We start from the raw sequence: 26,554 nt of genomic DNA, 5'->3' as shown, positions 1-26,554 counted from the left end.
TAGACCTTTAATCATTCTTGTTGCTCTTCTCTGGAACTTCTACAATTTTCTCCACCTCTTTCTTGAAATGTGGTGCCCAGAATTGGACACAATCCTCCAACTGAGGCCAAATCAGTACAGAGCAGAGTGGAAGAATTACTTATCGTGTCTTGCTCACAACACTCCTGTTAACAAATCCCAGAATCATGTTTGCTTTTTTTTCCAACAGTGTCCCACTGTTGACTCATGTTTAACTTAAAAAGCGGCGAGGAGTCCTGTGGCACCTTATAGACTAACTGAAGTGTAGGAGCAGAAGCTTTCGTGGGCAAAGACCCACTTCGTCACCAGTGCCACAGGACTCCTCGCCGCTTTTGCAGATTCGGACTAACACAGCTACCCCTCTGAGACTTGACATCATGTTTAACTTGTCGTCCACTATGACCCTTTCAGCAGGACTCCTTCCTAGACAGTCACTTCCCATGCTGTATGTGTAACACGGATTGTTCCTCCCTAAGTGGAGCACTTTGCATTTGTCCTTATGAAACTTCATGCTGTTGATCTCCGACCATTTCTCTAGTTTGTCCAGATCATTTTGAATTTTGACCCTGTCCTCCAAAGCACTTACAAGCTTGGTATCGTCTGCCAACTAGAGCAGAAACAAAGCCCATGCAAGTGCCCAGGGTTGGCTGAGCTGTTAAGTAAACAATGGTTGAGAGTCCACACCCCCCTCCACACACCCTTGCTGCCTTTGGGACTCTGCTTTTCCCTACAGACATAAGGGCCTTGGACTCCACCTGGTCTCTGTGCCCAAGAGCCGGCTCTTCTCTTCGTCCCCGGAGCTCCTGTCCCACCGCTCCGTCCTCTCCTCTTTGTCCTCGCTCTGGCTCCGCTCGGACGACGACAAGCTCAGGTTGGAGTGAGCTGCCAGGTACTCAGAGCTGCTATAAACCTGCAGCAGAGGCCACACGTGAGAGGCCAGCAGAGGGTACAGTTCAGCCAGCACCCCACGACACCTTCCACGCTACTATCCAGCCTCCACGGGCACAGCTCTGAAGTCACTTGAATTACCGAAGCAGAGAATCTGATCCCATGTCGACAGGAATCCCCTGCTCACCAATGAAATGCAGCCCCCCCGCCCCCCGAGGTCAATATCTCGCCACACAACAATTCAGGATAGAGAGCAGAGTAATTGCTCCCTAGAACTGCCCTGGATCTATCAGCCCTGGCACCATGGTGAACGCTCCAGGGTTAATTCTCCTACCCTGGGGCATGGAGCCATGGGAGCCTTGTCTCAGATAAGTCCGGAGCCAGGCTTGAGTCCACATGAAAGGCAGCACCTCGAGAAACGTGCCTCCTTAGCACCGGGCTGGGTCAGCGCTCACCAGACAGAAGAGCATTCCATCTGGATCACCAACAGCCCTTGCTGGAGCATTCCCTGCAGAACTGTCAATGGTGCTCCTGATGCTGGCCAGCCGCCTCTTTGGTCCGCCCCTTGCCCAAGAGCTCAGAAGGCCCCGCCCGGGTCACTAGTAAAACCTGTGCCCTGGCACAGTGACAGCTGGGGGCTTTGGCCCCAGGGGAGGGGAGAAGGGTCTCTTTAAAAGCCCCACGTCCACCGGGAGCCTCCCAATACCTTGCTGAAGCGGTGAGAGCAGGAGGAGAACTGGCCAATTTCCACGGAGGATTCCTCATCATTCGTTTCCTCATCCTCGGAGCCCAGGTGGCGGTACCTTTCGGAGCGAGCTGAAAGCAAGAAGCGACAATGCCGCAGGGTGGGTCTCTCCTCCAGGGGGCTGCAAGCCCAGCCACTTGGCCGCACCCACCATTTACGGAAAACAACAGAGGCTGACGCAGGGATACCATCACGGGGGCACCAGAGCAGAGGGGCCCCGCTGCCCAAGTGGGACGGGGGTAGGCCTCTGGCTTACTGTGCCAACGTTCAAATCCCAGGCCAGCCCTGGGACAGAAGTGAAAGTTATTTTCTTTGGCTTATGCTCAAACATTTGGGAAGGGAAGGGAAAGCTCACATCCATTAACGCTCACAGGGCTTATGCCAGTCTCTCGAGAAGAGGGATGCGGTTTCTTGCAGCTTCCTGTGAAGTGCCTGGCACTGACCAATGTTAGACAGAATCCTGGACTAGCTGGGCCATGGGTCCGACCTGGTTCGGCAAGTCCCATGCTCCCTCAGCACGAAACCAGAACATGCTTTAAATACATCCAATCTCTACTTAGATCACGACGATGCATTTTACGACCCCCAGTGAGTCTCAGGCTACTGTGCGCTCAGCACGGTTATTTAACTCCGGCTTTCACCCGGATGCACCATGTTTTTGCCAGCGATGTGGGTGCCTGAGGAGCAATGCTATCTGGCAGGCAGGGCAGGATACATTTTCCTCTACACACATCTCTGAGGGCTGGATGTTCCCAGCAGGAACGCACAGATGTTCCTTTTCCACTTCCCAAAGCAGCTGAGGGGAGCAAAACAACGTGCTGCCAGAAAGCCTCTCTCTTACACGTTGGTGCCAGAGGAACCATCACCTTGGGGCTTGTTTTCAGTCTTAGCAGCAGCACCAGTAACAGTGCAAAATCCCACAAATGCAGCCCTCTGCACTCAGCCTGATCTGCAAGTCCCTCCCGCCGTGCCTGGCAGGCAGCCCCCATCCCCGACGGCTGTGCAAAACAAGAGCAAACCTAAGGAGCTGGTGCACCAGGAGGCCCTACCACCTGAGGAACGACCAGGAGAATGTGACTCCACACAGCCTCATTCATTTCTACAGCTAAGTCAGTCAGGGGCTGGCCCATCGCATCCCGGAGAGGGTTTCTTTGTTCCGAAGAATTCAACCCAGCCTCACTGCTGGGACGACGGAGCCAATGAGGAGAAAGGAGCAAGAACTGGCCTTACTGTCAAAGTAACTGGTGTCGTCCTCGGCTTCCAGCTGCGGAATGAATTCAGCCTTCTGCCGCAGCAGCCCGTTCCAGTCCAGGTTGTAGAAGAAGGAGTGCTGCTTCACCTCATGGGCACCACCTGGTGTCCAGCACAGGAACACATAGGTTAGACTAGGCAGGAGCTCAGGCCAGGTGCTGCTCCCAGCCTACGACGTGCTCACTTAGGAAACCGTTGTATTTTTATCCGACCCCCAGTGCACATGGCTTGGCTAGAACGGAACTCGTCGGGATTCAGGTTCCCAAACCAATCCCAACCGGCAAGGCCTCCATGGCACATCCAACAACGGGACAGACTCTGCTCTTGGCTGCTCCTCCAGAGAAATCCAGAGCAATTCCTTGAGACTGACAGAGCTCTGGGGCAGGAACGGAGGCGGGATCTGGCCTGCTGCCCATGTTAGGGTTGGAGCTCTCTCATGAGCCAGGCTGAGGGCAGTGAGCGGTGGCCGGAGCAGGATACGAAGGCTGGGAAATGCAGTGGCACAGAACCATAGCTATGCCCTGGGCTGTGTACATAACAGAGAGGTCACAACCATGCCTAGCTGGCAAATGTGGAAGGTGAAATGAAAGGCAGGCAGCAAGCGAGGCGGGAACCAGGACTCTGAGACAGAGACCCTAACGCTGCAATATGCCATAAATTACTGACAGCTGCTACAGGTTTCCAACTGCAGGTGGGCATGAGGCAGCAGGACCATGCTTTAATCCCCTCCAGCACTGCCTAGATTCCTCAGGGGAGTGCACACCTGGGCTACGTCTACACTGGCACCCTTTTCCGGAAATGCTTAAAACGGAACAGTTTTCCGTTATAAGTATTTCCGGAAAAAGCACGTCTACATTGGCAGGATGCTTTTCCGGAAAAGCACTTTTTCCGGAAAAGCGTCCGTGCCAATGTAGACGTGCTTTTCCGCAAAAAAGCACCGATGGTCATTTTCGCGATCGGGGCTTTTTTGCGGAAAAGAAATCTGTGCTGTCTACACTGGCCCTTTTCCGGAACAGTTTTACGGAAAAGGACTTTTGCCTGAATGGGAGCAGCATAGTTTTTCCGGAAAAGCACTGATGATTTTACAGTAGATCGTCAGTGCTTTTCCGGAAATTCAAGGGGCCAGTGTAGACAGCAGGCAAGTTATTCTGGAAAAGCGGCTGATTTTCCGGAATAAGTGGCCAGTGTAGACACAGCCCACGAGAGGAGGGGGTGTTGCTACCCCCACGGCAGAATACGGTTAATAGAAAAGCTATGCTCAAGGGTGAGATGGGCAGTACCACGTGAGCCAGATGCTACAGAGGAGCTCTTATAAACATTCCGGACATATGCTGAATTGCTTAGGGAAGCCATCTATTGAACCGGCAAATGCTGATCAGACAGGGCCCCTCCAGCCTTCTCCCAGCTGAGCATGCCTAGGGGATGTAAGCGGCCAAGTAGGGGACAGTACGCACATACCGGTGCCTAAGCGTTCCAGCGGGCAGTGCCTCAGCAACCTCGTGATCAAATCCTGAGCGTCGGCAGGAAGAGCTTCATCACCTTCCGGCCACATTATTTCATCTGAAATGACATGGGAAATCACAAGGTGGCCTCCTCCCTTGAGAGCAAAAGGCTGTTTGCATCCCAACAGCCAGGGCAGAAAGCGGATAGGAGTCTAGAACCTTAGAACACTAGAACTGGAAGGGACCTCAAGAGGTCATCGAGTCCAGTCCTCTGCCCTCACTGCAGGACCAAGCACCGTCTAGACCATCCCCGATAGAGACACCATCCGAAAACTTGTAACGAAGGGTACGTCTACACTGCAGGGTAAGGTCGAATTAAGATACACAACTTCAACTCGGCTTTTGGCACTGTCTACACAGCAGGAAGAGCGCTCTCTCTTCGACTTCCCTTACTCCGCATGGAAGCAGGGTTACAGAAGTCGGAGTAAGCAGCCCGTAATTTCAAAATTATTCGGAATCAGGGGCTTGCTGTGTAGACCTGTACTCTGTTATTTCAAAATAGCATGAGTTCTTTCGAAATAAGCGTTCAGTGTAGATATAACCTAACTCACCATTCCACGGGAACCCCCATAGCTACTGCAGTGGGACACCCCAAGGCTGGCCAGACTAGGAGGGGGCAGGAGGCTGTCAATTCATGGCTTGGTTTTCCCTACAAGCCCCTCAGACCCCAGGCCTCTGCCCTCCTGGCTGCAGGGGGCGTCCTACTTGGGTCGGAGTGAGGCATGAGTTGAAGGTCATTAGGACTTGGGGACCTAAGGCAAAGTACCTTTGCTAGGGAAGTTATTTTTGCATGTACTAGTCCCCTAGCTCTGGGAAAGCCAGCACTTCCGTGGTCACACTCAATGACTTTAAAGCGACAGCACAGCTCTCTCAGTGACTCACTCATCATAAGGCGCTGTGGTATGTGGTGACGCCCCACAACCTAATCAGAAGAGTTACTATGAAAGGAAAAGCGAAGCAGCCATCAAAAGAGACCAGTGAAAGGCCGGCTGTACAATGACAGCCCTGCAACCAACGCTTCCCCCAAAGCCTGGGAAGGGAGCACAGACCCGGCCAGACTTGGCTCCCCTACACTACAACACTCATGTCTAAACCACGTGATGAAACATCCCTGTGGCCCAGCCCTCGTTGGAGGGCACGGCAGGCTAAGGAATAGCATCGCAGGGCTGGTTGCGGTTGGGCTATGCATTCTCCTGAGCCAGCTTCCTAACAGATTGCTTTTCCTCATCCTGGCCCGAGGAGGGAACACGCTGTCCTTCCTCCTTTGCCTGGAGTCAAAAGGAATCTGTTACTTTAGTGGCTCCCAACCTCCTTGGGGCCAGCGAATGAGTCCAAAAGACTAAAGGCCTGGCCCAGTGCTTGCCACCTGCCAGCCAGCCACACGCTAAGGAGCTAGTACACGAGGGGGAGCCATGAGCATTGGCTCCCGCCCTCCCCCCACCCAGCTGCCTCAGATACAGAAGCAGCAATGCGTGGTGGGGGGGAGAGACAGGTGGCTCCTTGGGAACCGTTGCTTGTGGGGACCTGACTTAAAAACCAGCTCCCTGTGAAAATCGGCTCCCACCTGCCCCCCTGCACTGCTGCTTCTGCAGGCAAATGTTCATCCGTGAGCATCTGTCAAGCCCTTCGAGGACCGTGGATGGAAGAGGCTCCAAAAGGGCCAAATTTCATGCCGATGAACATTCAGTGCAGCTGTGATCTGGGGCCAAAACAGACCGGGAAACAGGGCTCAACTGGGGATCCCAATGGCCAACCTGGTGCTGCCAAGCCAAAGAAGGGCCAGGAACACCCAGACCCAGAAAGCTCCCGGAAGCAAGACAAGAGGGTGGACTCAAGGTGGCCACTTCTAGAGACCTACCGCTAATCACCTGTCCAAAGAGCTCTTCTGGGGTGTCTCCGAAGAAGGGGACGCAGCCCACGAGGAACTCGTACAGGATGATGCCCATGGCCCACCAATCAACGGGCTTCCCGTAGCCTTGGATTAAGATCACCTCGGGCGCGATGTACTCGGGCGTGCCGCACACCTGCATTCCAAGAGATGTTCGCAATGCTGGACCCGCTGCACCCCAGGGACTGCTGCAGCATGGGCAGAGCCATGCTGGCTCCCTGAGATGGGGAGATATGGATACAGCATTCCCACCCTCCCCCCGGGACCAAGAGAGATGGTTTGAACCAAGGGCCCCACGAGATCTGAGCCGACAGATTCTGGACATACCTGCTTGTCCATGAACTCCCGAGTGTCCTTCTCGATGTGCCCCTCATACAAGTTCGTGGTCATGTTCATCAGCCCAATCTTGGACAGGCCAAAGTCTGTCAGCTTGATGTGGCCCATGGAAGTGATTAACAAGCTGCAGGAGAGAAGACGTACACACAATCTCGCTGGCTCACCCCTGAGCAGAATCATAGAACTAGAAAGGACCTTGAGGGGCCATCGAGTCCAGTCCCCTGCCCTCGTGGCAGGACCAAGCACCATCTAGACATTCCTTGTCAAGTATTTGTCTAACCTGCTCTTAAATACCTTCAACAATGGAGATTCCACAACCCCCCTAGGCAATTTATTCCAGCGTTTAACCACCCTGACAGGTAGGAAGTTTTTCCTAATGTCCAACCTAAACCTCCCTTGCAGCAATTTAAGCCCATTGCTTCTTGTCCTATCCTCAGAGGATAAGGAGAATAATTTTTTATTGTTCTCCTTGTAATAACCTTTAGATACTTGAAAGCTGATATGTCCCCTCTCAGTCTTCTCTTTTCCAGACTAAACAAGCCCAGTTCTTTCACTCTTCCCTCACAGGTCATGTTTTCTAGACCCTTCATCATTTTTGTTGCTCTTCTCTGGACCCTCCCCAATTTGTTCCCATCTTTCCTGAAATGTGAGGCCCAGAACTGGACACGGAACTTTAGTTGAGGCCTAAATCAACATGGAGTCAAGCAGAAGAACAACTTCTCGCGTCTTGCTCACGTCCTGCAAATGCCTCCCAGAATGACGTTTGCTTTTTTGGCAACGATGTTACTCGGTTGACTCAGGACCCCGCACGGAGAATGACACTGAAGAGGCCAGCTGTTCTCAGCTCATGCCATGGTCTTGACCTGGGAGTTGCTTCAGGCTGAGTCATCTCATCCCCCGCATGGGGAATCCTCCTTTTCCCTCCCCACTTTAGAACCGAACAGCCTCTTGCCCAGGCTCCTACAACCCTCTGACCACCCCCTTCCTGCCCTTACTTGTCAGGCTTCAGGTCCCGGTGCACAATCCCGTAGTTGTGGAGATATTCCAGAGCCAGCACAGTCTCTGCAAAGTACATCCGGGCCATGTCAACCGGCAGGGGGCCCATGTTCTTCAGTAACGTGGCACAGTCCCCACCTACAGAAATGCAAACGCGCCATGAACCACAACCAACGGTGCGGCAGGCAGCTGGCAGGGTTTCAAGCAGCCTTTTCTCCACCAGACTGTAGGACTCCCTACACCAAACCAGAGCCCTGACCAGCCAACCCTGGGTACTGCCCCTGAGTACCCACAAGCTGATGCTATTAAGGGGGGAAAGGATATCTGGCCAATTGCGCCGGGCAGAAAAGCCTTCCTTCCTGGCCCTGCGTGGCCACCTGTCTGCCAGCCCCTGCTGCTCTGCTCCAGGCATCGCTCGGCACCCCGATTTTGGGGTGCTGCACTGGTACGAGCTGAGCACTAGAGGCCACCGTAGCATGGGGGGAGGAGGGCACCGCAGCAGCTCAAAGACTGGCAAATGCCTGGTTGTGATGTGTTTGGGACACACCCCAGATTAAATCCCCCACCACAGAACTGCTTCCGAAAGGTGGCTAGAGTAAAGCAGGGCGGCATTTTTAATTCGCTGTCTTCCAAAGCAAAGCCAGTGACCGTCACCGCTCCCCCCCACACAAGCAATGCTAGCAGCACGCAGGGAGGAGCCATGAACCACCTTATTTTACAGGACGGGAGACCCGAGGCAGAGACAGGGCAGCACTAAGGAGCACCCGTCTTCCGGCTGTGCGCACAGGCCAAGCTCCTCGCGCAACAGGCAGTGGATGGCTTTTGAGTCTCTGCTTCGCAGAGAAAGGAGGATTTTCCATTATTTCAGGAACAGGCCAGGCGTGGGGGGCTGAGGGCAGCACGCTGTCCCACATCCGGCACCAAGAGGCCTGGGAGAGCTCCTGGGATTCTCAGGCTGCAGCCTTCACTTTGGGGAACTTCGATTTCCTGCCCTGCAACAGCTTTCCTGCTCCCTCCAACTTTTTCCATCCACAAGTGAAATACATTTTGTTCTGTGCACCAAGGTTCATGCAGAGGCGCACCACCAACAGAAACCTACGCTGCCGGCTGGGGGCGCTCTGCTAATCAATGGGGTGGCATTTGAATCTGTCCAAGCACACAGTATATGGGGAATGCTGGGCACCGGAGTGATTGTAAATCTGCTTTTAACCAGCACGCTGTAAAGCTGCCGCTCAGCCCTTGGCTCTCACCTTCCACGTACTCCATCACCATGCACAGGTGCCTTCTGGTTTCAAAGGAGCAGAACATGCTGACCACGAAGGGGTTCTCGGCGAAGGTGAGGATGTCTCTCTCCACGAACACCTGCTGGATCTGGTTCCGCAGAATGAGGTTTTGCTTGTTAATTTTCTTTATAGCAAAGCGCTGCCTGGTCTCCCGGTGCCTCACCAGATACACCGCCCTAGGAGGGGAGAAAGCAATGACAGCACCCGCCCGGCTGCAGGGTTCCTTACTGAGTGCACGGGGCTCCCGCAGCTCCTGTCTAGCGTATGAGCCAGGACAGCTAGACTTGTTGCTTCAAAATGCTTGCGAAGCGCTGAGCAGTTCCCGGCATGAGCACTCAGGACTCTGCCAGGGGATTGCTGGAGGTCAGCCGCTAATGTGCCAATCACCGCGCTTCCCACGTGCAACGGGCATTTCCAAACGGGCGGCCAGCCGGCTCCAGCTGATGGATCACTGGCGTGATTTACGACCCCAGCCGTAAGGCAGGCGCCATCGTCGGAGGCGGCCAGCCGCCACTCGCCAGAAGGATTGATGGGCAGTGGCTGCAACGACCCACTCAATGGAGTCGAGCTAACGTGCCAAGACCGACACAGTAAGCGAGGCGCCAGGACCTGCTCTCTGCCCTCACCGGCACGGTGCCGTCTTCCCAGGGCAGCTGGGCTTGCTCACACCCAGCCCCGTGCGTGGGGGATTCGTTCACACTTAAGATCGCTGGCCAAAAGCGGCCAGTGTGTGCGGTTGCGATTGGTGGACTGCTCAGCCTCCGAGCCCCCTCTCCCACTTACCCATAGGCCCCATTGCTGATCAGTTTGATGGTCTCAAAGTCGCTCTCACAGGGTTTCCGCCGAGAGGTGGCAGCCGAGGCCCGGCTCTGCATGAGACACACACAAGAGTGGTTTGCCCTCCTGGCACAGTGACTATACAGGCAGCGTAGGCTCCACAACTGGCTAGCATTGGGGAACACTCGCTCGGCTACCCTCCACAGATGGACAATTCACGCCCCCGGCTCCCCAGGAACAAGGCAGCGCCTGGTCTGTATGCCGGAGGCCAAGAGTTAATTGGCTACACGTCAGAGAAGCTGGGTGAGAAATAAGAACGTAAGAGCGGCCGTACTGGGTCAGACCAAGGTCCTTCTAGCCCAGTAGCCTGTCTGCCGACTGGCCAGCACCAGGTGCCCCAGAGAGGGTGGACCGAAGACACGATCAAGCAATTTGTCTTCTGCCATCTCTCTCCAGCCTCTGACAAACAGAGGCCAAGGACACCAAACAAATGCGAACACTAACTCGGGCCGATGGCTTTACCTCATGGGAGCTGTCATTCTCGGAGGTCACGGTGGGCCCGCTATCCAAATGATCCAGCTGAACCATTTCTGCAGGGAAAAAAAAAAAAAAAAGGGAAGAGCGAGCCGTCAGGAATTCAACAGAAGATCCAACGCGCTGCCGCTGTTTCGGAGGAGGGAGGAACTGAAACCGAGCTACCCCGGATTAAGGAACTTCACTGAGATTTGTACACCGCTCCCTTCCGCAGCAGAGTTTTTGGGTTAGAAAATCGACCTTTTCCAGACACAGGCTTGCTCCGGCTGCTGCAGCTTCTTCTGGGCAAGCAGAAGGTGCCATCTGCACACGAGAGGCCTCACGCAAATTCACTGAGCAACTTCAGTGCCAGCCTCACCACAAGCTGCGGAGATGCTTTTCCTGGCCTACTTCCACCATGCTGCCTGGGTTTGCTGCACACACACTGCTTCTGCAGCCTATATTCTGACTGCTCAATGGGCGGTGCCAGGCTGCTATCTACGTGGGGTCGGCAAACCAGCCTGCAGAAAGAAGAGTCACCAAGCTTTGCCCTCATCAAGCCTCTGCCATTGTCAAGTAACTTGAGTAACTTCTCTCTCGCACCCACCCCTCGGCGCGCCCGGGCGCAGCTCCCCCTAGGGAACGTTCAAGCCAGACTCACAGGTATCACTCAGACATTTCAGGCTCTCTGGAGCCTGCATCACTAACAGGCGTATCACTGTCCATGTCCCACACTGTGTTCAGCTGTTTCTGCAGATCCCCATAAACAACTCTGTGGGCCCAGCCTCTGATATCTGCCTGCCTGGAGCCCAAGCAACTGTTTGTGTGCTTCTGTTGTACGCTCTTCCAGGTCCTCCAGGGGTTAAACAGCCATACAATTCTATCTCCTCGGCACAGTCCTGTGTGTTCTTCAAGGGTTACGACTCCCCCACAGGCCTTGGCTTCCCACGGATTAAGTGTTCTCGAATGTAATCTACAGTATTTCATATGCCGCGGGCGATAATGAAGGAGAATTTGGTTCTGGCATGAACAGGCTTGGCCACAGTCCTGGAATGCACATCCCACTCCAGTGCCCGAGTTCAGGCATGGACGGGGGTGGGGGAGTGGATGCGGATGCCCTTTTGCCCCTGCACAGACTGTTTTAGCACTTTGACAGGCCATCAAGCCATCTGAATCCTCGCTACCACGCGACCGAAGAGGCACAATTGCCAGGCTTGTTCCAATCGGCATGAGGCACAATTTGCTGAAGAAAGAGCTACCTGTTGGTCTGAGAGCTCATAAGCCTCTAATCCAGTGCAGCATGCAAGGAACTGGAAGCTGTGTTTAAGATGCTGTAGGAACCTTAACGCTCAGGCAATTAACATTGCAGGTTGTACTCTTGGTGAACATGGATTTGGGGAGTGCAGGGCTTGCACGTTAAATAGCACGTCAGGTGAAAGGACAAAGGCCCTCTTGGCAGTGCACTCGCCCACCCTGTGGGGCTGGGGTCATTGCCTGATGCACGGTACCAAACATCTGCACCGTCACCTCACCCAAGGGGAAGGGCAGCCCCGGGGAAACACCAAGGTCAAAGGCCTAGAGCTGACGGGCTGGCTGTATGGTGATTGATCTGCTTTGGTTTGTTTCACAGGGCAGGTACAGCTCTGTGCCCAGCAGCGAGAGGTGCTGGATCAACCAGCTCTCTGTCTGTCTGGGCAGCACAAACATCTCCTCACCATGTGTGACGTAGTGGGGGTACCTGGCTGGTTTCTATGCTGCTGGCTCTGGGGTAACCCCCACTGGTTGCTGTGGGTACCACGACCCAGCAAAACAGGATGAGTCACTATGCAAACCAGTGGCCAGACACCCCCCATGGAGAGGAACAAAGGAAGGTGGAATGCTGCCCTGGCTGGGGGGCAGGGCTGGAAGGGGGTTAGTGAGTTGCTGGCTGGAAGCATGGAGGAGACAGCCTAGGGAAAGGGACTGGAGTTTAGGGGCCCAGTCTCCCCCATCTCAAGGGGGCCTGAGGCATCCTAGCCCAGCTCTGTGACCAGACTACATCTGTGCTGTGCTGTATCCTGGAGAGGCAATAAACTTCCTCTATTCCACCGGCTGGTGCAGTCTGTTTGTGCCATTTCGGGGTGCAGGAGACGGGGGAACCCCATCGCGCCGTCACACCATGTTGCCAAGACACCACCCAGCTTACCCTGGAAGTACCGCCCTGGGGAGAGCCTGTTCAGTTCTCCTTCCTTGGCCGAGGACATCAGCTAAGCTACCGCTAACGTTAACCAGCCTGGTGGCTTTTGGGATCTAGCCTGGGAGTAGCAGAGACCTTCCAACACACGGTAACTGCCAGCAGCCAGGCCGGAGAGGCTCCCTATCCCCTGCCTGGTCAGTCGGATACAGTCCAACAGCTGTAAAACATCCCTACCCTCCAGAGGGTCCTTGGCAAGCCCCAGCTGGCTGATGATGTACCGCGGGATATCCGTTTTTATTCCTTGGCCTACTTTAGCATGTCCTTCCACGGCTTCCAGAAGATGATAGAATTCCTCAGGATCAAACTCCTAGCCAAAGAAGAACAAGCACAGTCAAGAAGCAAGTTCTGAGTCCCTAGATCAGGGTGGCCAACCCGTGGCTCGCGAGCCGCATGTGGCTCTTCTCCCCCAAAAGTGCAGCACGTGAAGCTGCTCCTGAGCCCCCCAAAACAGTCCCCTCCCCAACCCCTGGCTCCCCTGTGCGGCAATTCAAAATGGCCCAAGAGGACAGCCGTCGATAGGCACCTGATATGGCCAAAAAACATAAGCTTGTTTCTTAAAGGGGCAGCCTCCTTTCCCCTCCCCCTTGACAATTCCGGTGCGGCTCTTCGCGTTTTTTCCACCGCTGTTTCTGCTCTCTTTGTTAAATGGGTTGGCTTCCCCCGCTACAGCTCACAGGCGTGTGCCTATTCTCCAAAGGAATCTGAGTGTCTACCACTGACTCGGTTCCTTTTCAGTCTGGAGTTACAGGATGCTACCAGGGCATCAGAACTCCGCAGGAGAACTCTAGCTCCCCTGATCTGTGTTTCCAGTATAATCTCTCCTTGCAAAAAGCCAGCCACGTGCCCACGCCCCAGAATTCAGGGGCAGAGGTGGTGTATCACACTACTCTTTTCAGCTCTGAGGCACTAAAACGATTCCCGGGCAAACCCTATTGGGAGAGATTTGGAAACGTACCACAGATAACTACATTTTCAAGGTGAATTAATAACCCAAGGAGAATGTGTGTTGGAGGTTAAGCGTAATGGATAAAAGCTAGAGACGGACAAGAAAAGAAAAACAGATAAGACATTCCCACCTCACTAGGAAACCCAGCACCGTCCTGTTCTGTAATATTCCTTAACCCAGGGGCCGGAAACCTTTCCAAAGCAAAGAGCTAAACTACATTAAAATTCAGAACAAGTGGTCAACAAATAGCCAGTATGAGAACGCCCATTTGCATGACTGAAAATATACAACTTAATATTACTGGTAATTGACATGATGATTAATAAATAAAGTCTGTGTCATTGATGCTATTAAGGGGACTTCTGCTTCCGTTCACACATTTCTTTGAAGTTGACATCATAGCTGGTCAAATTCAGATTCATGCCGCATTCAAGCTACAGGAATCATTACACGTTTTTTAAATTTTGAATGAATTTTTCCTTTTAATTTAAAAAGTTGCCTGCATTTTGGGAGTGACCGGAGAGCCAGATTAGGTTCCATACTGAACCATATTTAGCTTGAGAGCCATCGGTTGCAGACCCCTGGATCTAAAGATCTCCATCTCCTCTCTCCACCCCAGCGGTGAGGCTGACGCCCAGGCGCCGGGATGGCGAGTTCGGTGAAGCTTGAGCAGGGTGACTCGGTCGCTGTGCACACGACGGAGCAGCTGCACGGCTGTTCACTTGCGGGGTGCACGAATGGGGATCAAGCTGTTCTGCTGGAAATGAGTCTGACTCCCTGAGTAACAAGCTCTTCCCTGCCCTGGCATCCCCGGGACAGACCTGCGCCCGCGGTCAGTACCCCTTACCAAGCACTCCAGAAGGCGGGCAGGGCGGGATATTATCAGCAGCAGCTTCCTAACCAGCTGGTCAATGAACCTCACTTCCTCGCTCTCCGAACGCTCCTGGGCCTGTAAGGGAGACAAAGGACCAGGTCACCGAACAGCCCGTTGGGGGTAGGGCCAAGGGGCGGGGCAGGGCGGGGCGGGGCAGGGCGCACTCCCAGGCACTCACATCATGGAGCATCTTCTCCAGCTTCTCTTGCAGCTCCATGAAGTAGCGCGAAGTGATGAGCGCCTGCTGGGACTTGGCCAGGCAGTCTCGGGCCAGCTCGATGATCTGGTGGTGGATGAAGCCCAGCACGCCGTCGGCAAGGGGCAGCGTGCTGCTCGAGGAGTAGCTGGTGATGGTGCCCTGCAGGCGCTCCTCCATCTGCGCTGTGGCCTGTGGGGCGGAGCAGGCGACCGCATGAATCCACCTTCGGGTGTGAGCCGGCAGCACGGCCGACCCGGCGCCCGCCCGCTCCTGCCGCCCGTGCGCTGCCCCGGCGCAAGCCAGGGCCTGCTCAAGCGCAACTCGTTTCTACTAGGGATGTGAAAACGCGTTTAGTTCTGAAAACGTGGAACCGCGGAAAGTTACATGTGGGGGGGCCAGGTGGGAGCTGGTGCTTGTGGGAAGCCGGCTCCCTGCGAGCACCGGCTCCTGCCTGGACCCTCCTCTCCCCACCGTGCTGCTGCTCTGTGTGAGGCAGCAGCGCCAGCGGGGAGGGCGGGCAGCTCTGCAGGAGCCAGCATGCGGCAGGTGGTCACTTTAAGGGAGTCAGCTCCCACCTCCCCCCCACCTCTGATACAGAAGCAGCAACGGAGTGGGGGGGGGGGAAGCTGCATGTAACCGTTAGGACTAACCAATGAACCCGGTTAATTGTTTCAACGGGTCCACATTCACATCCCTACTAGGGGCCATCCTCAGCTGGAGCGAGCTTGGAGCTATGGCGCTTTGCACCAGCGGAGGCGTGCAGGGGGGCAGCTACCCCAGCGGCTGAACGCCCCAGTGCACGCCAGGCCGGCCACTGCGTCTTATTCAGGCCTCTCGGTAGGAAAGTGCATCAGAGCCAGGTCCTTTCCCAGGGATCCGGCACGGTGCAGCCAGCTCATCCGCCCCTCTCCCCCCCCCCCCCCCCCAGCCCTTTAAGTAGCAACACGTGAACTCACAGGAAGGAAGAAAACGAAGGGGCTTGCTGCTCCGGTTATCTCCCCGGGCAGGCCTGCCGCTGGGAATTTGCCCTCTGACAAACCAGAGTCTGCTGCCGGAAGCGAGGCTCACTCCGAGCGGCTGTGCCCAGGCAATGCAGCGCCCGAGCCCAGAACCCAGCGATCCCAGAACGGGAGGCAGGCACGCCCTGGGCTGTCCTTTCGGACTGCAGCATGCCAGTGGCATCCAAAATAATTGCACGGATCCTGACACTAGGGCGTGCTGGAAAGAATGCTCCCTTATGCACGCGACTGAGCTGTGTCACGGTGCCCTAGGACCAAGGCAGCTGTCCCAGTAGCCAGAATGAGCGTGGCCCTGCTTTTGTGATGTTATGTCCCCCTAGTCTAGACGATGCTTTAACTGCACTGATATTGCTTCATGAGGAACTCTCAGCCCAGTCCTCGCATGCTGACCCTGACCCTGTTTTAACCACAGCTGGCTCCAGACGCGGGTATTGAGACCGTTCCACACTGCTGCAGTAACACATGCCCCTCGCTGACATGACGACTCTTCTGCTCTCCCTCCCCGACCCCACGTGTGGGTTCCCAGCTTTCCAGCCCCTCCCACGCCGTCCCTGTAACACACACTGCGGGTCCCAGGAAAAGAACAGAAATGATTTTGCTGGAGACCGACAAGCCGAAGAGCCGCAATGTTGGAATCATCTTTCCAAGTTCCGGGCAGTTACCTTCGGGAACCGTTCCTTGTAGACGTGATTCATCATAACGATCTCATTATCAAAAGCTCCACTTGTCCGTCCAGGGCTGGGGGGGGAAGAACATGGGTCTCTTCAGAACACCAAGTAATTAGGGCTCTGCGCAGCCTTCAGCGCCTTGGAACACGCGTCACGGTTTGTTTTCTATTCAACTGCCACGTTCCACAAGCCCTTAAAGCACATTCACTCGGCATCCTGACAACAATTCCCTCAGGGCTTCTCCACCTCCAACACCTCCTGAAGCTCCCCCTGCCTCTCTGCCCTCCCCCCCCCCCCCACCAACACAGCTCCCCACCACCCAAAGCATCCCCTCTGGACCTGCCAACGCCTCCCACCATGTTCCCAATCTGCGCCCCTGGCTGTTATTCCACCCACACGCCTCTCCGGGGGAGAAACTGGCAGGCAGAAGAGGCCGCCTGGCAGCTGTCTGGTCTGTCCGCAATAAGCTACTCCCCCCTCCAAACACACGGCATCGGTAAGCCAAGGGAGTTCCGAATCTAGGTAGCCACAGCGGAGAGGCTAATGCATCCATTTCAGTTTCCTTTCAAGAAAGGGGTTGTCCTCTCTAGGGATGTTAATGGGTAACCGGTTAAACAGTTACCCAAGAGCAGCCCCCAGCCCCCCGTGGGGGAGCCAGGAGCTGCCAGGCTAGAGCAGCCCCTCCCCATGGCAGGGGACACTCTAGCCTGACTCCAGCAGGTGGGGGGAAAGGGTGCTCCAGCCCCACTAGAGCGCCCCTGCCCCGCCCACACCCCTTTAATCAGTTAAACACGCTTTTAGTACTACAAGCAATTTAACCAATTAGGCGGGATTTTTCATCCCTCGTCCTCTCCCCCCTCAGCATTATAATTTCTGTCCTAGCCCCCACTCTAATGCTAGTATTCCAGACAGCCACCGGAGAGATGCTGGCACCAGGCAGGCCAGCAGTGTGACACCCCCCGCCCCCGGAGCCCCTCTATCTGCTACTGTGGGTCCCTTTTCACCGCCGGCGGCATAAACCCCGATTCTTGGTTTTGCAGGGCACAGAGAGATCTTCATGTGAATAGTTTCTCTTTTTAGCCAACTCAGCAGACGCTTCCTTCTCCCCTGGCCACGCCGCCACTAGAATCTTTATCCTGCTAGACAAAGTCAGTCACAGGCAGCAGCTACCAACTCGTTAACCAAGTTATAACAAATGCCAAGATCAAAACCAGTTTCAACCCCCTCCCCACCCCTTTCTCATTTCAGTAACTAAGCAGTAAGCCACAGCTTAGCCTGGGACCGTCTATAGACAAGGGAAAGCAGCCATATTACCAGCGTTTTTTTGGTAAAACATTCATCCATGCGTAAAGCCCTGAGATAATTAATCTAATTTTAATGAAATTTCAGGCAACAAAGCCTTGGACCAATTACAGCTCTCACTCAATGAGAGCCAAGAGACGCTTGGGTACAAATGAGGCCTCTACACACATTCCACAATGGGAAAGTATTTAACTGAAATAGCCCCCGTCAGAGTTGCAAACTTGCTGCATTTGACAACGGGAGAACCAACCAACGGATGGAAACTCGACTGCTTGGCATTTCCGCAGCAAGTTTATGAAGGGGCACTGTCAAATTCCGGGGATCTACATGTTTTGTCCATAGCGGGGCTGCATGTGAAGTCTAATGTAAGCTGCAGAAGTTGAGGAGGAAACTGCCTGGTTCTCTTGTTTGCATGTCTCCGCTCTCATGTGGCACCTTCCCTGGGACTTCCATGCAATGCGCCTACGTGCAAGCAGGGAACGTAAAGAGAGAGGCAGCTACACACAAACACCTGGCATGTCTGAAATCTCTGAGAATGCTGTACGCCTGCCTGCGGCCCTGGGTAAGAAAAAGCAACAGTTGGGGGAGAACAGGGAGGAGGGAAGAGAAAAGACATTGCAAACAGGTGTACCCAGAACACCTGGCTTTTATTTAATACACGTAATGCTTTTCGATCCAGTTCCATACGCAGATTGAAAACAATCTTTCGGTTGGAAGTCTGATGACCTGCAGCAGGGTCTGCAAGGCCCGATTCACAGGTATGCCCTGTTTGGATCTCAGGATCTGGGCTTTCTACTGAGAACTCAACCTCTCCATCTCCTGTGACCCACCCAAGGGTCTGCATGAAGGCACAAGTCCCCAACACAAAACAACACAGCAGGAGCTGTAAACAGTTCCCAGTCACAAAAGTGCAGGGGCTGTCAACTAAGCCCAGAAGAGCGCCACCCGAGAGGTGAAAGGATTAATGTAACGCCCCCACCATGCCTTATGAAAATTGCCTTATGAATATGCATAATTCAAAGATGCTGTATGCAAAACAGGGCATGTCACATATCAATCTTATAGCCACAATCTGCTGGAGCTGTACATCCTATTTCTGTGCATGTAGCATTCTTATATGTCAAGTTAGAAATACAAAGTGTGACTCTGTTTGTAGTTAAAATGTGTTAATGATACCCCAGAAACTTAATGACTTGGTGATCAACAGCCAAACTGTGGTTGGTCCTAGAAAAACATGTGTCCATGCCACCTGATACTGGAATCCATCTTGAACCTGATAATTTTCCATGGGGATGGGGGAAGGAACAAAAGTTTCCCACCCCGAGGGAAAGTCTATTTAAGCAATGGGAAGCCACCAGCCTTCTGTCTTCAGCTGGCTTTGGAAAGTGCCTGGCCCACCCGAAGAGGATACAAAAGAACTTTAAAGAAGCTGTAGACTCAAGTCACAGTTAAAGATCAACTCTAATTTGAAGCTTATCCCTGAAATAAGAACAGCTGTTGAGGGTAAGAATTTGTACGTAACACGTTTCTAAGTGGATTAGTCCTAGCTAAGGGTTTTTTATTCATTTTAATTGAGTAGTTTACTTTGATCTGTCTGTTTTCACTCGCAACCACTTAAATCCTACTGTTTGTACTTCATAAAAGCACTTTTGTTTATTGTCAGGACCAGTGTAAATAACTGTTACCGAGGGGGGAGGAAGAAAGGGAACGACCAGTGTGCATCTTTCACTGGTGCAGCTTTCACTCTTTCACTGGTGAAGTGAGCTAGCCTTATGAGCTTTCTCTGTGTAAAACTTTTACACAGGGCAAGATGTAGGTTTTGATCCCTTTTGGGGCTTGGTTTCCTAGGTGCTGAGTCCTTATAACTGACCCCTCTGCGAGCTGAACTGCTTCCTCAGTGTGTGTGTTGCTTCTGTGGCAAGCCCAACTCTGTGGCCAGGCTGGGGGGAGAGAAGAGGATCTGGCCCAGCAGGACGGGGAACCCGAGAGAGCAGGAAGTTGACTCTCAGTGGCATGATCAGCACATGGGGAGACAAGCCAAGGGGAATTGTGATTTCACCCTGTCACAGTTAGCCTGAGATTTATTGCACTGTGGGTTGGAATCAGATTCCTGCCATTTTCCATCCGTGGAAGCTCTGCAGGGAAATTCTGCAGAACAGTGTCCGTGTAGCAACACACCACGTTTCACACCATCAGCCCCGTGGGCTACTCCAGAACTGCCCACTAGTGGGGGCGTCTTGCACGTGCTTCTGAAGCAGCTGGTGCCAGCCTGCGTCAGACAGAGCGTGCTGGGCTAGCTGTGCCTAATCCAGTCCCAACGACAATGAAATGCCTCCTTCACCGGCACCAGTCACAGTTATCAGGCACAACAGCACACACCCCTCCTTGCACACACACCCCACGGGCCGCCCGAGGTTGTCTCTACCTTAGGCTCCTGGATCGTGGCCGCAGGCAGGGCGAACGGCGCCCGTCCTCGTCCGTGACGCTCTCCGTGCTGCGGAAATGCTTCGATAGGAAATGCAGCTCATCAGGGGTGGGCTGGTACGGTAGCTGGTGCAGACGCTCCTGGGAGGATGAAGATGACTGGACAGAACAACAAAGGCAAGCGGTGAGGAGACAGCTCAGCTCCTCCAGCGGAGCAGGACGGAAACAGAGCGTCTGTTCGGAGCAGCTGCCTCAGAACCCCTGACTAGCTGGAAATACCGACAGGCAGCCTGTGAACCTGGCTCTTTCCTAACGCTCCCAAACGTGCTGCCCACGAGCGCGAAGAACAGATCGCATTCGCCGCTTCACGCATCCCGCGACCAGGCACTATTCCGAGCTGCCCTGGTCCGCTCTGACCTGCCTCCCAACACCGAGTCCAGAGTCTCTGATTCCCAGTTGGGCTTAAGAGAGGCACCGGGACTGGAGGAGTCAGATGTGGGCGCCAGGGGACTGGAGAAGGTCTCCGGGTTCACAAGGCCCATGGGGAATGGTCAGGAAGACAGTGGAGCGAGCCACCCGACTTAGTTCCCATGTCAGGGAAGCTGAGAAGGGCAAGGAGGCCAGATGGGGCTGGCCTGCCGATCTACCCGTGCCAGAGAAGGCAGCAGAGGGAGATGTCTGCTGGCTCTCTGGGACGTACAGCTCAGGCCAAAGGGCCTTACCAGAAGCCCAGGGACAGGGGCGGCCCGTGAGCCTAAGCAAACTAGGCAGTTGCCTAGGGCGCCACCAGTCCGGGAGCCCCATGATGACGTCACAGGGCACTGGGGTGCCCCATGATTACATCAGAGCCTCTGACGGCGGTGCAGGCAGGGGCGCCAATCGCGTCTTCCGCCTGGGGTAACAGCTGCCGCAGCCGGCCTCAAGCCACTCCTGCCCAGGGATGAGGGGTGGGGAGGGGCCCCACACCAGAGAGGTTCACGGTGGACTGCGGGGACTTGTGTTGTCACAGTTTGTGCACAACGGGCTTTTGTTTGCACCCAGGCTGGATTTCTACTCAAGGAGTGCTTAGATTATTTCTGGGAACAAGTGAATGGGGAAACTGAGGCAGGCCAGGGCCTGCCCTATAACACTCAGCTATTTCAGATTTCCCTCTGCTGCTACAGACGGCTGGAGAGCTTTACCGAGACAGTGGAACTGGGGGTGTTAGTCCCATAGCCAGACGAGGGTAGTGAAGCCAGTGACCACCTTCTGCCATCAGCCCTGCAAAAAGAAACACAGGGTCACCCTGAGAAAGCTGTGTTTAAATGCAAATAAAGGAACACTGAATGCCCAGAGCGCTGCGGGCTGGACCCAGCCCCTCGCTCCGGCCCAGCCAGCTGCACTCCCCAAGCCTCTTACGCCAAAGGTATCCTGATGCCTCCGGACACAAGTAATCACGGCTCCGTGCAAGCCACGCTATGGCCGAAGGGGAACGGCATGGCCAAGTCCTAGAAACTAGGTTAGGTCCCCGGCTGCAGTGCAGGGACCGAGTGTGTCCCTGTGAACGGGAGCTGTCCTCAGCCTGCGAGCGGGGTGACCGTCCCGGAGCGCCGGCAGCCACGGGACAGCTGTACCCTGCGTTCTTCCCGGGCTGCGTGCACACAAAGCCACTTAGGCAGAGGGGAAACGCTCGGCTGGGATTTTAAACTCTTGTCCAAGCTGGGCCCCTGGGATTTTACGGTACTATTCCCAAGGGCGGATGCAAAGGGAACACACGCAGTGGATGTGCCTCCTCCCCGCCCCCTGCTAGAAACACGATGCCAGACATTTAAACCCTAGGATGCTATTTTTGCTGGGAGTGTTTTCTAGCAGACCACGGACCTGAGAGCTCTGCCGACGTCACTGACACCCTCCACCTCCCCCGGCCTCGGTTTCCCCATCTGCCTAACCCAGCTGTCCCGGATCCACAGGACCCGTGCCAGGCCCTAGCTTTTACAGTCTCTTGGAGGAGCCCCTGGAGTAATGCAGACCCCCAACGGGGGCTCCCTGTTTCTTTAGGAAAGGCCACGCAGCCCCACCGCCTTTGAGACCAAGCCCCTGGGTTTCAGCCACCCTGCTTCATGCTGGGACTTCTGCTCAGGAGTCGACCAGAGAGACTCTCGGTTCGAGACGGGGACATGCTCCAGGGAGGCGCCGCAGACTCAACGGGAGGGCAGCACCCGGAGCCCTTAGCTTAACACAGAGACATGAAGGTGAAAATAGTTCAGTCCAGCCAAGCCAGCGCAATCCACCAGCCAAACTGCAGGCTCTGCCTCCGAATCCTTAGCCACTTCCAGGGGAGGGCAGCCAGCTTCTTCCAGAAGCCTTCCCCTGCTGATCCCCTCCCAGGACCCTGCCTCCAGGCCATTCTGAGTTCTCCCCACCTGCCATAACACTTGTACAGTCACTTCCTGTTTCAGTTGCCCAGCTGGTGCCTCTAGCCATCTGGATCAATTGCAATCAGTTCCTTACGGAGCCTATTCACTGCAGCCCAGCCAGCTGACCCAAGAGCAGATCTGACCCTTTCTCTTTCACTTGGTAACAATGCAAAGCACAGAGGGAAACTGAGGCAGGCACTGGGGATGTAAATGGTTAACTGGTAAGCCTCACCCTTAGCAGGCTGCTCCAGCCTGGCAGGGCCCACTGCAGGTACGGGCCGCTTCAGTCAGCTGGCCGGAGCAGCCTCTGTCCTTGGCAGGCCCACCTGGCCCTCCCACTGCAGGTGACACGCTGGCTCCCAGGGAGCAGGCCTGCCAGCCCCTGGGGAGCCCAGATTTTGCACTGATGGCTCCCCGGGAGCGGAGCCGGCAGCCTGTCAGCCCGGCTCCCAGGGAGGTAGCTTCACTGCATAATTCAGAGCTCACAGCTGAAGCCTCTGCTTCGCTCAGGGAGGCATAATATTTATTTAAGCTTTAATAATGTTTAATGATTAAACTTTATTAAGAATTTATTTATTTCAGAATTAAGCTTTAATAATGCTTCATTCTCCCTGGCCTCTGATGAGAGGACAAGGAGCAATGGGCTTAAATTGCAGCAAGGAAGGTTTAGGCTGGACATTAGGAAAAACTTCCTACCTGTCAGGGTGGTGAAACACTGGAATAAGTTGCCCAGGGAGGCTGTGGAATCTCCATCTCTGGAGAGATTTAAGAGCCGGTTGGACAAACATCTAGATGGTGCTGGGTCCTGCCATGAGGGCAGGGGACTGGACTTGATGACCTCTCGAGGTCCCTTCCAGTTCTAGGAGTCTATAATTTGCACACTGCAGAGCATGCAGCCTGGGTAAACGCTAGGATTTTTAGCAGTTCCATGGTTCCATTTCTAAATGACCTTTTACATCCCGCATCCCCACAGGACTCGTGAAAAAGTTACAGAACATTCCTGCTTCATCCTAGCAGCTTCCCAGGGTGAGTTACGAGGGTTGGCCAAGCCCCCATCGTAAGGCCACGAGCAGGGCTGATGGATCTCACCCCCGGAGCTGCTCAGTCTCCTAAGTAGCTTGTGTCGTCACATTTCTGTGTTCCCAACATGAGCAGCTTGAGACTAGAGCACCACTGGCGCTCTCCCAGCTGGCAAACGAGGAGTTAACAGCACCCGTTTCCCGGTTGTTTATTTCTGCCTGTGCACCCCAGTGAGGCCCATGGCACCAACCCAGCAGGGCCTGGAGGGCGCTGTTCCCATCTCTATCACACTGGTCACTTTTCCCCGCTGACCTAGTTGTGGATTTCAGAGCAGCAGCTGTTTCGAATCCAGGACACTGTTGATAATCGGCTGAGAAGTTTTCAAGTGGGGCAGAGTTGGGGACTGGACTCCCAGCCAATGGCAGCATGAGAGAAACAGAGCTGGGTCTGTTCCCGGAGCGGCAGCGTATTATGGGAACCAGTCACAGACTGATTCAATTTGGCACTGCCACAGTGGGGGTTATGCTCAGGACAAGCGAGGTAAAACCCACAGCCACAAGGGCCCTGCCTAAGCGGAGCTGGCATCCCCTCTGTGCCCAGGCCCTGTCCGAGCTTAGTTCCTTCTTGCAGTTACCTGTCAGTCCGAGGAGCATGACTGCAGGGTGGTGGGAAATTATCAGCCGGGAAGAGGGAGCGAGACAAAAAGAAACAAGGTAACCGAAACCACTCCTGGGCCTGCTGCCGTTTCTCAGGCTCACAGGTTCCCGTGTTTTCTTGGCTCGTGGGAACGCCGACAGCTTTAGCAGGCATCAAAGCTCCCGCAGTGTCCAACGAGCCAAGGGGGAAAAAAACTGCACCTAGCAGAATGCTGGGGACAAATGCTTCTGCCTTGACCCCCTTCGTGCTGCGCTCTAGTTTAGGAAGGGGCTTGGGAAAGAGGCCTTTGCCCAGTCGGGACTGTGTCTAAGCACCCCGCCCCTCCCCAAAATAAGAAGCTCGCCTCTGATACGTTAGTTCTGGCTTGAGTCCGGTGCAAAGCAGGCAGGGTTTGCACGGTGACTCTACCATCGGATCTCCCCGCCCCGTTTACTCCAACCAGGGCAACTCCTGAAGAGAGTCTGATTATTTCACTGCACTCCGCCATGGGCTAATTAAAGAACATGATGAGGACGCCTCCCTCCCTGCCCCATGCACATTTGCACCCATGAGCACATGCACCATACGGACGGTGCTGTCTGGAAGTGAAAGAGGTAAATGCACCACCCTTTGCCAAGAGACAATCTTGTAAATTCTTTCCCCTCTCAGTCCAACCCTTCTCTACAGGGAGCAGGGAGGCTGAGGGAAGAAGGAAGCAAGCCCCAGCTTACCTGCGAGCAAAGGGAAAGTTGACAGATGTGCTGGTTGAGAAGTTTCGTGGGCTATCCAAAGGGCTGCTCCCGGCTGCAGAGAAAGAGAGAAATTAAAGCAACGTCTGATCCATCCCATTGGCTTGTTGTCTGGGCTCTCGCCAGCCACTTAAGGTTAAAGAGTCACAAAATCAACTGCCCTGCACCGTTTCTACTATTCCTAATAGAAAACAAACCCATTCCTCAAAGATAGGAGAGACCGCACTGGGCAGGCCCCGGCAGCTGCTATAAGGACCAAGTCAAAACATGGCCTGCCCACTCCCACCTTTCTCTGCTGGCCCATGTCATGTGCAGCTGGCCATCGGCAATAGATACAAACCCCAAGTCTAACCTACGCCAGTCCGCAAGGGGCTGACACCCAAGGAACTGCTGTAACAGAAAGGCTAATCCTGTGGGTGCCCCCAGACGCCCAGCGGCCCCGCCCCCAGACGCCCAGCGGCCCCGCAAGGTTGGGGACCACTGCCTTAGGACCATGTGTCGCCCCTTCCAAGCAGCCAGGGTAAAACCACTACATGCACATCAACTGCACCCCAGGGCTCAGGCCTACCTGTCGGCACAGAGAGCGGGGAGAGAGGGCGGGAGAGGGTTGGAGACGGCGTTCCCACCACCAGGCTTTTCCGGTTATTGCTCCGGCAGCTGGAAAGGGAAAACAGAGCGTGATTGTTGTGTGGCTCCCGCATGCTAAAGCAAAAAGGGGGCGCAGAAGCAGACTGGGCTTTAGAAACCACCTCCACAGGCCGAGCTGCTTTTGCTTTACAATCACAGCACCCCGATTCATGTAGGAGCACCCCGCCGGCGCGCCAGCCCCAGAGCTCAGCACAAGGAGCCCAGCAATAGGGGAGAGCGCGACCTCTTGGATGCTTCTGCGGAGGGCTGGCACGGCAACATTCAGCAGCGACGCCCTCGCAACCGGTTCACACGTCCAGTTTCAGCTGTAGTTCAGACACCCAATACCCAGCAAGTAAGAGTATTTAAAAAAAAAAAAAAGCCAAAAGGACCTTAAAAAGAGGAAGCAAACAAACTGCCAAAGGGTTTCATGCCCATAGTTGAGCGCTTGATGGAAAAGGCTTCTAAATCCACATTCATAGCCCCCAAACGACATAAATCGGGCTAACTTTAAATCACTTTGCTGTGAGTCCTGGGAGCCAGACATGCCCTCCTGCCAGAGCTGCAGACGCCACTGGTGAAGCTGGATTTTGCTCCATAAAAGCCAATTACGGCATCTGGTTCCCCGTTCGGCTGCTCTCCGTGTCTGCGTGCAAACTAGGACTCAGGTGACTACCTTCCCGGCCTGAGGTTCCACCTGGAAAGCCTCCTTTAAACAAATCAGGAGCAAGAAACCAAGGGCACCCTAGGGCCAGGACAAGCAGAGAATCCTTTGCTAGCTGGAAAGCGATCTGAGAATTCAGTCCAAGCAAAGGAATCGCTCTGGCATAACCATGGATCAACTCCACGTCTGCCTTATCGCTGCATCAGCTCTTACGGCACATCAGGAAAGCTGACCCTCTTGCACTCAGACCCCTGGGCTGTCTGCGTAGGCTGGATTCCCCCAATAAGTGCCTTAAGGGAGGGTCTCCAACTCCAGGTGTTCAAGAACCATGAGACTGCGAGAAGGAAATCGCAGGATTTTTAAGCCATACGTCTTGGGGAGCCTTTGCTGTGGCTGTTTTTCTTTTTGAGAACTTTCCTGCTGTTTGCCACAGTGCTGGTCCCGGGCCTGGATGACAGAGAAGGGTACTGTGGTGAGGTGTGCGACCTACTCCGCTAACATTTCACCGCAACAGAAACAATGACACCAAAACCTGAGGACAGGGGATGCAGAGGACACTGAAGAGCCAAACCTGACAGAGCTCAGCAAAAGCACCAA

At 54.5% G+C, this 26,554-nt stretch overlaps 1 protein-coding gene across 4 annotated transcripts in view; it reads right to left on the bottom strand.

Annotated features, from left to right (window-relative positions):
- MAST3 (microtubule associated serine/threonine kinase 3) overlaps positions 1–26,554 on the bottom strand; it is an 87,128-nt gene that overhangs the window by 14,184 nt on the left and 46,390 nt on the right. For all 4 annotated transcript variants that reach the window (XM_075902929.2, XM_075902927.2, XM_075902930.2 and 1 more), the window contains 18 exons: positions 25,235–25,323; positions 24,649–24,721; positions 21,047–21,125; positions 19,867–20,024; positions 16,134–16,209; positions 14,432–14,641; positions 14,227–14,328; positions 12,608–12,740; positions 10,207–10,274; positions 9,691–9,776; positions 8,875–9,083; positions 7,624–7,762; positions 6,620–6,752; positions 6,263–6,428; positions 4,361–4,462; positions 2,882–3,004; positions 1,613–1,722; positions 774–928 (listed from right to left, as the gene is read on the bottom strand). In XM_075902929.2, coding sequence (XP_075759044.2) covers positions 774–928; positions 1,613–1,722; positions 2,882–3,004; positions 4,361–4,462; positions 6,263–6,428; positions 6,620–6,752; positions 7,624–7,762; positions 8,875–9,083; positions 9,691–9,776; positions 10,207–10,274; positions 12,608–12,740; positions 14,227–14,328; positions 14,432–14,641; positions 16,134–16,209; positions 19,867–20,024; positions 21,047–21,125; positions 24,649–24,721; positions 25,235–25,323 — 2,211 coding nt within the window. The remainder of the gene's footprint in view (positions 1–773; positions 929–1,612; positions 1,723–2,881; positions 3,005–4,360; positions 4,463–6,262; positions 6,429–6,619; positions 6,753–7,623; positions 7,763–8,874; positions 9,084–9,690; positions 9,777–10,206; positions 10,275–12,607; positions 12,741–14,226; positions 14,329–14,431; positions 14,642–16,133; positions 16,210–19,866; positions 20,025–21,046; positions 21,126–24,648; positions 24,722–25,234; positions 25,324–26,554) is intronic.

Source organism: Pelodiscus sinensis, chromosome 32 (assembly GCF_052426305.1).
Source record: "Pelodiscus sinensis isolate ZL-2025 chromosome 32, ASM5242630v1, whole genome shotgun sequence".
NCBI classification, from domain to species: domain Eukaryota; kingdom Metazoa; phylum Chordata; order Testudines; family Trionychidae; genus Pelodiscus; species Pelodiscus sinensis.
Note: the sequence above shows the minus strand (reverse complement) of the source record. Positions and strands in the feature narration are given on the sequence as shown.